This window comes from Palaemon carinicauda, chromosome 31, assembly GCF_036898095.1.
Source record: "Palaemon carinicauda isolate YSFRI2023 chromosome 31, ASM3689809v2, whole genome shotgun sequence".
In the NCBI taxonomy this organism is placed as follows: Eukaryota; Metazoa; Arthropoda; class Malacostraca; order Decapoda; family Palaemonidae; genus Palaemon; species Palaemon carinicauda.
This window is the reverse complement of record NC_090755.1, coordinates 21485328-21502606: the sequence shown is the minus strand read 5'-3', so window position 1 is coordinate 21502606 and position 17279 is coordinate 21485328. Positions and strand designations below refer to the sequence as shown.

At 37.0% G+C, this 17279-nt stretch overlaps 1 protein-coding gene across 1 annotated transcript in view; it reads left to right on the top strand.

Moving 5' to 3' along the window:
• Positions 1-17040, top strand: part of wapl (wings apart-like) — a 103405-nt gene extending 86365 nt beyond the window's left edge. The window contains 5 exon segments of the mRNA XM_068355025.1: positions 291-402; positions 8343-8516; positions 8763-8851; positions 9000-9101; positions 15617-17040. Coding sequence (XP_068211126.1) covers positions 291-402; positions 8343-8516; positions 8763-8851; positions 9000-9101; positions 15617-15763 — 624 coding nt within the window. The 3' untranslated portion in view covers positions 15764-17040.
• The last annotated feature ends 239 nt before the right edge of the window (positions 17041-17279 follow it).

Genomic DNA, 17279 nt, shown 5'->3' with positions numbered 1-17279 from the left:
TACTCCCGTCAACTTGGATGTTCCACATTTGAATTTGCCTCCTTCTGCCTTTTGTCAGGTTTTGCTTCAAGCTCATAATTTTCTAAACGACGAAAAATAAATTCTTTGGTTTAAGAAAATGTTCAGTTTGCATGTGTGTGCTACTACAAGGAACAGATCTTTCACAGTCATTGCTAGCAGGAATTCTTTTCAATTTTTGATAATGGTTAAGGGCTATTTGAGTTTCTTTACTGAAATTCTGAACAATTTAGATTGGTCAGTTGTATACAGTTGAAATTTTTCCATTTCAGGCATGTAGTCTTCTTTTGAATTTGGTGGAGCACAGTAAAACCAACAGAGTAATCTTAATGAAAACCAAAGCGCCGGACTTCCTTGATACAGACGACAATGATATATTTAAATGTAAGTGTTTTGTGATCCTACTTGAATGTTCCATTTCATGTTCCTTTTCATTACTTTTAACTTCATAGATGATATATTTATTTTAGGAAACCACTAGTGTAATTACATTCACAGGGGTTAGGTAAGAGACTCCAGCAAATGTTAAAACTTGCAAAAAATTGCTACCCCACTATAATGACACACCCAGACCCCCAATTTCTTAATATAACCGAAAAGAACGTGTATCTCAGCCCTGAGAGAGAGAAGATAAAATAAAAGTATGCGCAGTTATGTCCAGTTGATCTTCTCAGTAACATACTAATGGAGGGGAAAGGGTGTCCTTTACTGCTGATAGTCTGTAGTATTTGAAGTGTGTTTCCAGAAACATAAAATCAAGCAAAATCATACCAAATTGCCATCTAGGTAACATCAAAACGTGCAACCGAGATTCAAATGCTTTGTTTTTCACCTTTGGATGACAATTAAGAAATATACAGTCAGCCCTCTATCTTGGTTTCAGTTAATGTATTTGCAGTTCAGATATCTGTATAATATTTGATTTAAAGTTTCGCTTACTCATGGTTAGTACTATCACAGCTTGATGTTTTCAAACCGCCCACACTTCTTTGCGCTTGGCCTTCGCGCCGTTCCCCTCCCTGCGCGACGCAGTGATAAGTTAAAAGAGTAAAAGAGAATGATGAAAGTATCAGTTACAGTAGGGTCCCGAATTATGCGAGAATTTGGTCGATTAATGACCTCGTGTAAATGGAAAATCGCGAATTTCGAAACACACAACTAACAGAAATAATTCCATTGCGGCCATGGCAACCAGCAATTTGCCTATTCAAATGTGTTTACTACCCATTTCCAATACTTTCTTTGTACTATACTGTATTTGTTTATAATATCAAATTGTTCTTGTAAATAAATAAAACATTTAATATACTTTAAAGTTCTAATAACTTGAAAAATGGTTAAAATTACAACCAGGATAGGTGTAAACACCATATATTTCCCGTTATAACACAACCCAAAATACAGACAAATTTTAATGTTTGTCATATCTATTGTATAATACAACTGGTGAATAGCAAAACCATCACTCTATAGACTAGCTTGATGTATGATTGAAAATCCAGAATTATCAAAATAAAGGCGATTTTATATCATGCGTTTCCTAAACACGCTAAAAAGCACAATAGAAAACGACAACCAATGTTTTGTTTACGTTTATCTCTGATCACAACGAAGAAACAGACGCATTTATACATCTGTGTTTTTGAATTGACAGCAATTTTACCAAGTATAGATTATATGTTGAATTTGTTATTACCAATGTTCTAATTATTTTTTATTAGAACTTTCAAATAAATGAAATGAATGCCATTTATGAAATGTTTTTCTTTATGATGCCGCCTGAAACGGAAACCTTCCATTTGTTTACGCTCCATCTTCGATCATAATAAACAAACGAATGCATTAAACACACACGATCTAAGTCATAACTAATGATATTACAAACACTTAGTAAACATTATGTTATTACAAATATTTTACTTACCGTATCCATATAAATTCCTAAATTCGTAGCAAAGCTGGAAAATTTTTTTTCCTTATGCGTTTAATCCACAATAGCAAACTGCCGCTAATGACAGAGTGATAACTTACGATAATTCTAAACTGTTACGAAAGATAATTGTCCTTTCCATATCCAAAATACTTTTCCTAACTTCAGTTATAAGTCAACTTGTACCCACCTCAATTATGGATCCATATGCAAAAAAGGTAAAAGAAGAAAGTACTAGGCCTATTTTTAAAGTCACCGAACAATTAGGTTACCGCTATAACGTTCGATGTGTGAGAGAGAGAGAGAGAGAGAGAGAGAGAGAGAGAGAGAGAGAGAGAGGGAGAGAGAGAGAGAGGGAGAGGGATGGTTTTAAAGTACTAAACAATAAATATGATAGGTTATAACACATTGGTGTTTATGTAATATTAACTGTATAGATGGTTTGAATAAGTTAAGAAATGGTGTAAACAATTCTTTGTTATTGTATTCGCGCGGAAGCTAGACATCAGCTGATGTGATCACAGCCAAAAGTAAAACAAAAATAAGTTAGCAATACTCGATTTTTAAAACACACCCGAAATTTTACAACATAAGTACATGTTTTATTATAGCGCAATTGACATTTAAAGAGTAAAAATTTTCTGGAATAGAATGGTGTTTCCTAAAAAATAGTGGTTTGCGGACGAAATCGGTTACCGTATTTTAAGCTATGATTGAAATGGATGTATACACGGTATAATTTTTTCGTTTTGTATTTAATTGACACTTCAAGAAAACCGATTTTGGTTTCTTCATCTATTTGTAAGTATTGTATAACGAGAGAGAGAGAGAGAGAGAGAGAGAGAGAGAGAGAGAGAGAGAGAGAGAGAGAGAGAGAGAGAGAGAGAGAGATTATGACGCAGAAGGTTACAGACCTAGAACAGGGGAGGATGAAGGTGGGGGGAGTGATGAGATAGGCTGGGTGGACTCGCAGGGGAGACGGTAGGAGACGGGGGAAGGGGGGATTTGGTTGCCAGTGGCTAAAAATAGATTCTGAAAGACGGTAAAGGGAAAAACGAATCCCATCGAATAAACAGAATAAGGAAAGGGAATAAGATCCAGAGGAATAATAGATATAATGAAATGAAAATGACTAGATGGTGTTAGTTGTGATAAGAATAATTTAGATATTTGAAATAAGAGTGTCTGAGGAGGTATAGAAGGAATTCGTGATAAATATAGAGGAATATCAAAGGATACAGTTAGTTTGCATTAAAGGGTTTGTTATCGTTTATCGGCAGTGAATAGCCTAAACTTCGGTAACGAGTCGTCAATATTTTGTCATATTTTAAACAGTATACATTTGATTTGCAAACATTGGTTTTGTAGAGTAGACGGTAAAATAAAATCTAGAGAGAGAGAGAGAGAGAGGGATTTCTGCCATCAAATCTCTCTCTCGAGAGAGGGATTTCTGCCATCAAATCTCTCTCTCTCTCTCTCTCTCTCTCTCTCTCTCTCTCTCTCTCTCTCTCTCTCTCTCTAGATTTTATTTTACCGTCTACTCTACAAAACCAATGTTTGCAAATCAAATGTATACTGTTTAAAATATGACAAAATATTGACGACTCGTTACCGAAGTTTAGGCTATTCACTGCCGATAAACGAACCCAGTCTACTCGTGAAAACCTTGAACGCCCAGAGGGAAAAATAAGGCTTTTAAATATATTGTACTAAACAAAAATAATGCTTTAATATACCATCATTAACACTACCATTACAATTATCGTAAGGTTGGAGAAAGATAAAGATTGCCGAGAACGTAACCACATTTCTGTTTACATTTTGTCAGCTGGACTCGCACAGTTAACAGTTGATTTCATTGTTGATGTGGAATTTTATCCTTAAATAGGCTATTCATTATGAAATTATGTTAATGAAATGTAATGTTGATATTGTTTTGTAACATTTATTATAAATCACCGTATTTAGGGCTACCAATATACTTAAAAAGACAATAGATTTGATACATTTTGTAGTGCTTGACTCGCGAACTTTGAACAGCCTCGCAGATACAGAAAATTTATTTTTGAAAAATAGCGATCGCGGAAAAGGGGAATCGTGTAATTCGAACACGCTTAATTCGGGACCCTACTGTAGTTACATTTTAGTCAAGGTGTAAATACATACAGCCACAATAACAACGGAACAAAAATCATTTGTTCTGTTATGAACACACGGATCAAATAGCAGCTGTTTTGCTTATATTTCAACCATCGTACGATAGTAAATAATTGTCCTTTTTCGTTATGGAGAAAAGAGTCGAGGAAACATAACGCCAAATATAAAAACCTGTAGATGGAGGTAAGAAAACCAACAATGTTCATAGCCGCTATTCTGTTTGGAATCTGTAAAAGCTGTGTCCAAACTGGAAGAAACAAAAAGAAAAATTTATGGGCATTTATGAATATGCAACTTAGTAATTGAATATAAATGGCCTAATTTAGAGGATAATGCAGCTGTGTTTGAAAACCTAGGAAATTGTTCTGTTAAAACATGATATAATGTAAGACTGAAATTAGGGAAATAAGGAAAATGAATGATTTCCTATGCTTTATAAACAAGCACTGCCGGGCTAAAAATTATGGATGAGACTTTGATTAACTTTTATATGCAATTAAACTCAACAGTAAATGAAATATGAGAGAATTATTTCAAATAAAACTAAATTGGTATGCTTAATTAAAAATTACAGTTAAAGTAATTATTATTATTGATGTAATTGCAAAGCTACAATCCTAGTTGAGAAAGCAGGATGTTATAAGCCTCAGGGCTCTAACAGGGAAAATAGCCCAGTGAGGAAAGGAAATAAACTATATAGGCTATAAAAAGTAATGAATAAGAATATAAAATCTCTTATGATCAGTAACAACTTTAAAATATATCTGTCATACATAAACAATGAAGAGAGAATAGCGTGCTTCAGTGTACCCTCAGGCAAGAGAACAACACAAAACAGTGAAAGACCATGGTACAGAGGCTATGGCACTAACCAAGACTAGAGAACAATGGTTTTAGTTTGAAATAGCTTTCTCTTAGAAGAGTTGCTGATCATAACTAAAATCTGTTCTACCCTTAACAAGAGGAAATTAGGTACATTTACAGTGCAGTGGTTAACCCCCTGGTAGAGAAGAATTGTTTGGTAATCTCGTGTTGTCAGGTGTATGAGAACAGAGGAGAATGCAGAAAGATTAGGCCATACTATATATGATGTATGTGTAGGCAAAGGAAAAATGAGGCGTAACCAGAGAGAGGGATCCAATGTAGTACTGTCTGGCCCATCAAAAGATCCAATAAATCTTAGCAGTAGTGTCCCAATGGGCTGCTATTACCTGTTAATTGTTTAATTTAAGAAATAAGTATCCTTAGTTAGTTTGCCTCAATCAGCTGATTTGGAAAGCAAAGAAGACAGTGTCGATCAACTTAAAAACATAAGCATTGGAAGAGATTAAAATTGTTTTTTATTTCTTAATACGATATGTGAATATTACATGCATTATTATTGGATGCAGTCAAGAGTTATTTATTTATACAGAACAATGCAGAGGGCATTTAGTTAAAGTGTAAATAGTGTCAACATTACATCGACTTACAATGACATATCTACGGTAGGCTAGATCACGCTTGCACCAATATGACTCGGTGCCAATGTGACTGTGAATTACCACAATTCACTATATGTTGGTATGAATTTCATTTTGAAACTCAAGGTTATTGGATATAATAATGTGTGGTTAATTAAGTTATTCATTTTAGGGAAAAAACAGTTCATTTAGTCATGAAAAAAGTGGGAAACTGAAGTTCCACATTAGATTCACTAACCATGTATTCTTATGGGAAAAATTCTTTTCGTATGCGCAAATTTAGTATACTCGGCTGGTTTTGGAAACTAATTAATCATGCGTAACGAGTCGAGCATATTTATGTATTGGATTTGAATATTATTTAATTATCATATGCTTTGATAATTTTTTATTGGAAGAATTGATATTGCAATGAAGAAAATGTCACAAACTTCCTGGAATGGAAAGCATTGTACTTTGCTCTTCAATGTTTCCAACAGCTCTTTTCAGGTTACTTGATAGTGTTGAGAAGTGATAATGTGACTGTAGGGGTGTATCTAGACTAGCAAGGAAGTTCTATTTCATGGTAATTTTACCAACAAGCTGTCATGTGATGGACAGAAGGTAATGCGATCTCCCAGTCAGCCTGGTTCATACCTGGCAAAAAGAACATCTTGGCAGACAAATTCAGCAGGATATCTCAGGTTGTTCCTTGTGGTCTTTGAATCCTCAGATAGCGAACAAAATAATAGTTTTGTAGGGTTTGCCAACGTTTGACCGGTTTGTGGGGTCTCTGGACCAGAAGCTTCCGATGTACTGCTCGCCAATACCAGTTCTACAGGCAGCGTTCTAAGACGCTTTCCAACTCCTATGAAATCATCTAGACGTGTGCATGTTCCCCCTATTATGCCTCAACAGAGTAAGATTGTCAACCAATCTATTGGTGACCTTAATAGCTCCATTGTGTCAGCAGGCAGAATGGTTCCAGGAACTTCTACTGCTACTGACAAAGGTACCAAGGGAGCTGCCCCTCTTTCATGATTTCCTACACCAACCCCATGCCCAGATTTACCATTGGACTCTGTGATCTCCACATCTTCACACTTGGGGGTTATCCAGCATCCCCTCGTTGAGAGAGACTGTGTGACCAGTGACAAAACTGGTATCTGGATACCTGAGGAAGTCCTTGACCTCAGTCTACCAGGTGAAGTGGATGATCTTTTGTCATTGATGTTGTGGAATGGGTGCCTCTCCACTCAGTACCTCTCTACCCCTAATTGCCAAATTTTACTTTACCTCCGGGAAGAAAAACTCTGCTCTGTCTCGGCAGTGAAAAGCTATTACTCGGCCTTGAGCCTTGCCATTAAACTGAATGGGTTGGGTATTTTCTTCTTCCTGGGTAGAGCTGTCTATGCTCATACAGACTTTTTGAACATATGAAAACAGTCTTTCTTCTTGCCTTAGCCTCTGCCAAACAGGATAAGTAAGTTACATGGTCTCGCTGACATTGTAGCCCTTTCAAGGAGATGGACAGGTTATATTTAGTTTTGTCCCCAAGTTTGTTGCTAAAGACTCAAAATCTAGCAGTTTCAGATCCTAGGATCAGTTCCTTCCAGATTTTGAGTCTTTGGGAGGTAACTAATGATTCTGAGCAATTGCTAGTGTGTTCTGTGAAAGCATCACAGCGCTATCTTAAACACACTCAAAAGAGCTCGGCCGCAGATTAGGCATCTATTCGTCAGCTCACGCAGAGTCAAAAGAAGGGTTACCAGCAGGCTGGTAGTACAGGACGCTTTTCCGTACTTTGTACCCGACTAAACTACTGTACTCTCAGTATGGTAAAAATATCTTACCGTAAGTCTGTACTGTTATTGTACCATAAGCAAACTCGGTCTAGATGATTAAAATACCCTCTTGAGGAAAATGTTAATGGATACAGTTGTGAATTATTAGCAAAGGGACATATGTGCATGTGTATATACAGTATTCAGGTGAAATGATTATAATTATGATGATGATGATAGTAGTAAAAAAAAAAAACAAGAGGAAGAGAAATAAGATAGTGTGCCCGAGTGTACTGAAGCAAGAGAACTCTACCCCAAGACTGGAAAACCATGATGTTACAGAGGTTATAGCACTAACGAAGAGCAATGGTTTGATTTTGGAGTGTCCATCTCCTAGAAGAGCTGCTCACCATATCTAATCGTCTCTTCTACCCTTACCAAGTGGAAAGTAGCCACTGAAGAGTTATAATGCAATAGTCCACCCCTTGAGCAAAGAATTGTTTGTTAATCTCAGTGTTGTCAGGTGTATGAAGACAGAGGAAAATGTATAAAGAATACGCCAGACTATTCTGTGTGTTATGGTAAATTTCTCTCACTGTACTTGGGCTGTGGTTATGTCTGTTGCGGGTATCAGCATTTTTATCGAAATAGGAACTGCATCAATCTCCAGCTTGTCCTTTTTTTGGATTTCCCATACCCTTGTTAACTAACTTAGCTTGAGCTTTGAACAACAGTTGCAGATTCAATGTACTTGCACATGTTTTTATTGAAGGGAAAGAAAATGGGAACATTTAAAAAAAATTACGGGTGAATGTCAATTAAACCGAGCTTTTAGAGTTGAAGCAATATGAACATCAGTTAAGTATAGAAATAAATTTTACTAAAATTCTGTTATTGTCATTCCAATTTGGTGTTGAATTATCATTACTTTCAGTAAGGTTGTTAAAATTTAATTTGCTAACTAAATCTGAATAGTGAGAGGGTTTTGAGAAGTCAACCATTATCTTACAGCCGAGGGAGAAAGAAAGGGAGCTATGCAGGCTTTGGTGGAATTGTTTTACCGCAGCGAGGAAAGCGCACGCCAGCAGGAAGCGCACACGGACGAAATTATTGATCATGATCTAGCTAAGAAACAGCAAGAAGATGAGAAGAAGGATGATGAGCTCGAGGAGACCGTAGCTAGATGTAATTAATAATTTATTGTGATTGAAATGCTCTTAAAAGTAAATACAGGATTGCTTTTGAAAATGTTTGATTTGTTCTACTATTCTATTGTGTTCCATGTAGTTTTGTTTAAGGGTGTTCACAGTAAAGTGTATATAGTAATCCATAAAACAAAGCTAGAGATTAATTACTTCAGTAAAATTTCTTGAAGAATATCTTATCTATTGTGGGATCAATTTTGTGTAAGTGATTTAATTTTTCTTCCAGTGTTACAGAAAGCTGGTCACCATATGGAGGATACGCTAATAGCAGCTTACACTGCCTTGCTTACCGGTTATTGTATCATGGATGACGAGGTAATTATATTTAGTGACAGTAGATATATTGCCTTAGTTGTTGCTGTAATTTTGTAATAGTTTCCTTGAGTTAATGCCCTCTTTATATGTCCTGATTTTCAGTATCTCACTCTCTCTCTCCTTAACTAATATTTAAAAATTCTTACAGGACCGGGAAGCTGAGATCCGGGCAATGCTTCCAGATTCCAAGTTTACCTTGATGGTAACAGTTCTTAGGAAATTCTTGAGGTTTATGGATCTGACAGCAACGGTAGGTCTTCCCATGTTTATTCTTTTCGTCATGTAGTGTTGAATTACAATGAACATTTGATGAAAAAAGTAATAAAACTTATATGTTGGGAAATGAACATATATCACAAGCACACGTGATTTCAATCGATGTAAATATCACCCACGAATGGCATTTAATACCGAATTCTATCTTGGGAATATATATCCACTTGGAATTAATTTTATGGTAACAGCTTCTGGCCGGGTGGAGTCGGTAGAGTCACTGTAGGCATGGTTTCCAGCCGAACAGTTGGGGGTTCGAACCTCCACCCGGCCAGGAGCTGTTGTCATAAAATTAATTCCAAGTGGATATATATTCCCAAGATAGAATTATGTTGGGAAATGTTTAGGGTATATAATTTTGTTACCCTTTTGAGTTAGATCAGTCAAGTAATCATGCAATTGTCTTTCATTATGTAATTATGTATTAGATTGTTATTTTCACTTTACATCTGTAGTATTAAGTTTCATAGGTACAGTTGCTAATTATCTTCCTAATTTTTTGAAATATGTAGGAAAGTTGTTTTGGGCTAGGATGGTTTTTGTATATTTAGTTATGAAAAGATAGTGTTGTTTCATCATAACACCCAATTAGCTATATATATGCCTGAATAATTATTTAGGATATAGACTGCATTGTTGATGGCTCCAGTGTGTGTTTATGCCTTTAGAATTCAAAGGTCCTCAAATTAAATCCAGAAGTAAAGTTTGAGTACCACATAGTTTACTTTTTTGAGGTTCTACTAGTAGTAGGTAAAAGGCATGGGATATTATGGAAGATACTTGAACTGGCAAAAGTATTTCAGATAAGAAAATTAGACAATGTGAGATTTAGTTGGCAATGATTTAAAAAGTTTTTTTTAGAAGTGCTATGAATCAGCGTTGAAGAGGACTTACAAGTCCAACCATTTGTGATGAATTGAAAATAAAGTAACAAATGTACAGACTGGTATTTGTACTCAAAATATCATGTCTATGAACAACAGCCCCGCTGACAATCAACTGTAGTCTTCATGACCTTTCCAAACAGTGTCTAAATCTTTCAGACAAGTTTCCTAGGTTCAGATACTATAGAAGAACTTATAAGTGTTGAATCCAACAAGTAACCTTCTAGAATTGGCTCATATTGAGGCTTCATAAGTCACAAGAGGAACAGGGTGAGATTCCAGTCTGGGTATCTGAGCAATTCAAGAGGATCCTTCTCTAAGTGCAAGATGATGCTCTTCAATTTCAATAGAGAAACCAAGTTAAGCCACTGAACTTTGAATACCTGCAGGGGCTGGATTTGTATCATTTGATGTTGGAGACAAGCAACTTCTGTCAACAAAGATGCAGTCCATTAGATTAACACCCCTCTCACTAAACCAACTTCAGAATTGGCTTGTGTTATGTCAACTTTGAAAGGCCTTGTTGTGAAATATTTCTAACTATAATACTATGCTAGATAACCACGTACAAAGGCGAATGTCCAGTTTATTTTGGAATCTTTATCACTGCTGCTAAGTCTCTGCCTTGTCATAGGACCTGGAACTATGTGCACCATAATTGGTTGATACCTTAATGCAGCCAAAACGGACATAAATCATCCTTGTGTGTTTCTGTAGGCTTTGAGGTTTTCCAGTGCATGTTTGCCAAGGCCAAATGGGGGAAAGGTGTAAACATTCAGGTCATCCCAAGAGTGGTAACACTGTATGTAACTATCAGGCTCCTTGAACCAGCTGTGCTAAACAGTATAAGGTAAATTTGTGATGCAAGGTTGTCACAAATAGATCTACCAACTGCAGGAAACCCAAGATGACCTTTAACTTTGTTAATGTTGTGACTACTGTACTGCAACATCCAGTGCTGTGACTGATGATGCCTTACAACATCCAAGTTCTTGATTTGTGTTGTGGCAACGCTCTCACCAATACATGTATAAACTTTCATTAAGAAATTTGCAATAGTTTAGATTTTATAGCCCACAAAATTACCTGTACTGTTCTTCGTTCTAGTTAAAAATAAGTAAATACGGTTTACACTGAAGTACGGTCATAAATTCCTAAGCCATATAATAGGTGAACAGATTGAAATAAACATAATACACTGGTGGAGCTGTGAACAGTGGTGGGCTGCGGAAGATACCGATTGAAGTACCACCAGATAAAAGCAATATTACTAGCGTGCCTCATAGCATGATATAAATGCTACATAATAGTCCCCATGCTCCTATGAACATGAATACTTGCATTTACGTATTCATAACACAACATATGTGCTAAATGTGGATAAAAATACAGGGACATATAATAGTAATAATAATTACTGTATACACATGGTAATAATTATTATACATAGAAGTAAATAATCATAATACAGTAATCCATAAACTGACACTGGAAAAATTTATATTTCGATAATCGGCATATTCTAAAGTAAACCGGAATATTGCGTATCGTATATTTCAAAAGGGTAGAACTTAAGAACTTGTCTGTAGGTTAGCTTAATTGTCCGAAATCTAGTTTTCCATAATTGTAATTAATTTTTCTACTAGCGTATGAAACTTCATCTGTGGTGGATAACTGGGGAGGGTGGGCTGTGGCACCCTAGCAGTACCAGCAAAACTCGGCTGAATCTCTTGTCAGGATAGGAGGAGTGGAGAGAGGAAAGGTCCCATTTTGTTCCTTTGGTTGATGTATGTTGGCTAACCCCAAAATTGGGGGAAGTGGCTTGGTAAATAGAATACTGTAAATAGACTAACTAATTGTCCAAAACCTAGAATTTTCCACATTTGTAATTAATTTTTCTACTTGCATAGTAGTAAGAGGCGACTAAAAGGGATGGGACGAGGGGCTGCGAACCCCCTCTCCTGTATTATAATCCTGTGAGACATCAAAGAGGTGGAGCTGGGGGGAGAGTGACTGCTCCCTGCACTCTAGTTTTGGGGTGTTTGAATGTGTGTGGATGTAGTACAATAGAAAGTAAAAGATGTGAGATTGGAAGTATGTTTAGGAATAGAAGAATGGATATATAGGCTTTGTGTAAGACAAAGATAAAAGGGAAAGGTGAAATGATGTTTGGTAAAATGTCTGGTAGAGTGTCTGGGATTGAAAGGGGAAGAGCAAGAGAAGGTGTGGCTTTATTGCTGAGTGAATGGATGACAGATAAAGTAGTGGAATGGAAGGAGATATCAACTAGGTTAATGTGGGTAAGGGTTAGGTTGGGTAGGGAATGTTGGGCTTTTGTCAGTGCGTATAGGCCAGGTTGTGAGAAAAGTGAAGTAGTGGAATAAGTTCTGGAATGAATCAACTAGGTGTGTAGAAGGACTGGGTAGAAGGAATTATGTAGTCATGGGTGACTTAAATGCATGAGTGGGGGCTGGAGAGGTAGAAGGTGTCATTGAGAAGTATGGTGTAACAGGTGAAAATGAGTGTGGTGAGAGACTGGTAGATATGTGTGTTGAGCAAGAGATGGTGATAAGTTCTAGCTTTTTTAAAGAGAGAGATAAAAACAAGTATACGTGGGTAAGAGTGGCAAATGGAAGAGTGGTAGAAAGGGCGTTAATGGATTATGTGTTGTTAACTAAAAGAATGTTTGGAAGATTGAAAGACATGCACATGTTTAGGGGTATGACTAACGGTATGTCTGATCATTTTTTGGTGGAAGGAAAATTAGTTGTAGCAAAAGAGTGGGGGAATAGAGTAGGTGGATGTAAAAGGGAGCTAGTGAGGGTTGAAGAAAAAGTAAATATCAAGAAAGGTTGAAAATGGCATATGACGAAGTGAAAGTAAGAGAAACTGGTAATTTAGAGGAGGAGTGGAAGTTAAAAGAAAATTTTTGTTAGGATTGTAAGTGATGTGTGTGGCAAGAAGTTTGTTGGAGGCAGCATGAGGGAGGGCAGTGAATGGTGGAATGAAGGAGTGAAGGTAAAAGTGGAAGAGAAAAAGAGGGCTTTTGAAGAATGGCTGCAGAGTAATAGTGTAGAGAAGTATGAAAGATATAGAGAGAAAAATGTGGAAGTAAAGCGCAACGTAAGTGAGGCAAAGAGGGGAGCTGACCTGAGGTGGGGTCAGGGATTGGGTCATTCATATGAAGAGAATAAGAAGAAAGTTTTGGAAAGAAGTGAAGAGAGTAGGGAAGGCTGGTTCAAGAATTGAAGAGACCGTGAAAGATGGAAATGGAAGGTTGTTAAAAGGAGAGGAGGCAAGGAAAAGGGGGGTGGATTATTTTGAAAGTTTACTAAATGTTGAGGATAATAGGGAGGCAGATATAATTGCTGTTGCAGGTGTTGAGGTGCCGGTGATGGGAGATGAGAATGAGAGAGAGATTACAAGAGAGGAAGTGAGGAGAGCACAAGATGAAACGAGAGTAGGAAAAGCATCTGGTATGGATGGTGTGAGAGCCGAGATGTTGAAGGAAGGGGGTGGGACTGTACTTGAATGGTTGGTGAGATTGTTTAATATGTGTTTTGTGTTTTCAGTGGTAACAGTAGATTTAGTTTGTGCATGTATTGTACCACTGTATAAGGGTAAGGGGGATGTGCATGAGTGTTGTAATTCCAGGGGTATTAGTTTGAGTGTGGTGGGAAAAGTGTATGGTAGAGTACTGATTAATAGGATTAAGGATAAAACAGAGAATGCAATCTTAGAAGTACAGGGTGGGTTTAGAAGTGGTAGGGGTTGTATGAATCAGATTTTTACAGTTAGGCAGATATGCGAGAAATATTTAGAAAAAGGTAAGGAGGTGTATGTTGCGTTTATGGATCTGGAGAAAGCGTATGATAGAGTTGATAGGGAAGCAATGCGGAATATGATGAGGTTATATGGAGTTGGTGGAAGGTTGTTGCAAGCAGTGAAAAGTTTCTACAAAGGTAGTAAAGCATGTGTTAGGATAAGAAATGAAGTGAGCGATTGGTTTCCGGTGAGAGTGGGGCTGAGACAGGGATATGTGATGTCGCTGTGGTTGTTTAACTTGTATGTTGATGGAGCTGTGAGAGAGGTGAATGCTCGAGTGCTTGGACGAGGATTGAAACTGGTAGACGAGAATGACCATGAATGGGAGGTAAATCAGTTGTTGTTTGCAGATGATACTGTACTGGTTGCAGACGCGGAAAAGAAGCTTGGCCGATTAGTGACAGAATTTGGAAGGGTGTGCGAGAGAAGGAAGTTGAGAGTTAATGTGTGTAAGAGTAAGGTTATGAGATGTACGAGAAGGGGAGGTGGTGCGAGGTTGAATGTCATGTTGAATGGAGAGTTACTTGTGGAGGTGGATCAGTTTAAATACTTGGGGGTCTGTTGTTGCAGCAAATGGTGGAGTGGAAGCAGATGTACGTCAGAGAGTGAATGAAGGATGCAAAGTGTTGGGGGCAGTTAAGGGAGTAGTAAAAAATAGAGGGTTGGGCATGAATGAAAAGAGAGTTCTATATGAGAAAGTGATTGTACCAACTGTGATGTATGGATCGGAGTTCTGGGGAATGAAAGTGACGGAGAGACAGAAATGTGTTGAGGTGGTTTGGCCATATTGAGAGAATTGAAAATGGCTGTCTGCTAAAGAAGGTGATGAATGCAAGATTTGATGGGAGAATTTCAAGAGGAAGGCCAAGGTTTGGGTAGATGGATGGAGTGAAGGAAGCTCTGGGTGATAGGAGGATAGATGTGAGAGGCAAGAGAGCTTGCTAGAAATAGGAATGAATGGCGAGCGATTGTGACGCAGTTCCGGTAGGCCCTGCTTCTTCCTCCGGTGCCTTGGATGACCGCGAAGGTAGCAGCAGTAGGGGATTCAGTGTTATGAAGCTTCATCTGTGGTGGATAACGGGGGAGGGTGGGCGTGGTACCCCTAGCAGTACCAGCGGAACTCAGTTGAGTTCCTTATCAGGCTAGGAGGAACGTAGACAGGAGTGTCCCCTTTTCTGTTTCATTTGTTTGATGTTGGCTACCCCCCAAAATTGGGGGAAGTGCCTTGGTATATGTATGTATGTATTTGAATTACTTAAAGAAAAAAAATTTGAAATGCGTAGATTTACTGAAAGAAAGAAAAAATAAACTCTTGAATGATTTATCATTCATTGCATTAGTGCCACACTGAGGTTGTTAGAAGGGGTTTGCTAAATGTCTAGGTGGTTTTTGTTCAAGTAATTTCCCTTGAATTATTTTTTCAGGATAAATTGCCTGGAACTAAAGAATGTAAATATTTTAAAAATAATTTTAATATGTGGGAATTCTTGAAAGATATTTTGGTTTTCTAATTTTAAATGGAAAGTAAGGGATTGGGTTAATGAACTGGATGCCAAAGTTAATCATGTTGAACTTGTTATGAACCTGCTTTTTGAACACATTCATTAGTAGGAGACTTTCTGTAAAGGGATGTTGTAAAGCACCTTCAGTAATACCCACAGTACACTGCCCAAGGCATACTGGAAACAGGGATTCTTTATAGGGTTTAGGTGAATAAATGTTGATTTTAAGTTTTTGAGGTAATTATGAAATGTCTTAATTATTACTTTTTTTTATCACAAAGACGAGTCTTCTGCGTAGCTTGAAGCCAACGGAGAAAGTTGTCAAGTATATGGAGAAGTTAGACGTTACCCCCGAAGAAGAGGCCCAAGTAGAAAAAATGAAGCAGCAAGAGGAAGAAGAATCGGAAGCTTACGCTTTTGGTTTCTAGTTTACGTCTTGAAAGTGAACAAAGAGTGTATTTCATTTGCAGTACATAAAAAAGGAGTACGTTATGTATAAAGATTTGTTGAGTTAGAGAGAAAGATATTAGTGATTATTCATAAAGGAATTTTGTAAAATTGATTTTTTGCTAGTATGTACCAAATGGAATGTGAAAATTTAACATTTTTTGAGAGTTTTCCAAAGAAATGTACATACCACAGAGTTGTTTTGAACTTTGGGAGAGGCAAACCCTCTTCTTCATTGGAATATTTTCCTTCTCTTCTTTCTCCTGCACGATGTGCGGCGCCAAGAGTACAATTCGCATTTTCTGACACAGTAGTGCAATAGATGCCGCAGTTCTTATTTTTTTTCTTTTTCTTTTATTTTACCCCTCCTTTTCTAGCCATGTTGTAACTGGCAAACCCAAACCAAAGAGGCAGCACTAGGTTAATCCCCTCAGCACTTCATAGTTCCCCCCTTTTTTTTTGTGTTGTCGTAGGGGGAGCTGGTGCAGCAAAGAGCAAGAACCCCCAAATTGGAGAGTTTTAACTGGTGAAGGGGGAGTGTATAGTTTAGAAGAAAAAATAAAATACTTTTACAGTTTTGAAAACTACAGAGATATGAGGACCCTATTTTCATTGTATTATAGATGTGTCTTTTATGCTACGGTGGATGAAGATGTATAAGAGTCTAGTTTTCATTTTAGGATTCAACAAATCTTAGCATACACAAGTAGCAGTTGTGCTGTGGTGTTAAGAAGTGTTTGCTCTCCACTACCAGTGACCTGATTCTATTATTTTTTTGTTTTTCTTTTGTGATGGTTATGATTGTACAGTATATTTGCATAATGATAATTCTTTAATTTCTCTTACACGTCTGATAGGAGTGTGTGGTAAAAAATTAAAATTCTGTAAGTGGTGGTTTTTACTTTTATTTGTGATGAGGTTCTATAGTGTCACCAATTCCTTTTTATATATGATGAACCTCAACAGATCTCATGATTTACATTAGATTAAAATCTTCCTTAAGAAGAGGATGCATCTGAGAACGAGAGAGAGAGAGAAAGGCGAGATGTTGAGCACATTTGTATAATCTACTACAGTACTGTATATGCTTGTTGGGGAATTTCATTCACAATTAAAATTCATTTTGTTTTTACAATTTCATGTCATTGTTCACATTATTTAGTTAATTTATTATTAATTTTTAAGTTAGCATATACATTCATAAGACTATTTTTTTCGTATGAGCAAGAACACATATTCCATTAAAGTACTGAGAGAAGTATGTTTTCATTTGCCTTTTATTCCAAAATAATTCTTAATGCGATTACTTTATTTAAGTATTTCATGAAGTGGTGTCCAAGGAAAACGCTGTGTTCATGTTTGAGAATTTTGATATTTACCTTAGTGATTATTGTGTGCCTTTACTACTGTCTATGATTTGAGGAATATTTATGCAGAGATGATTGATTGGTCAAAATGACAACTAAGGTTATCGTTAACTGTTGAGGAGCAATATCT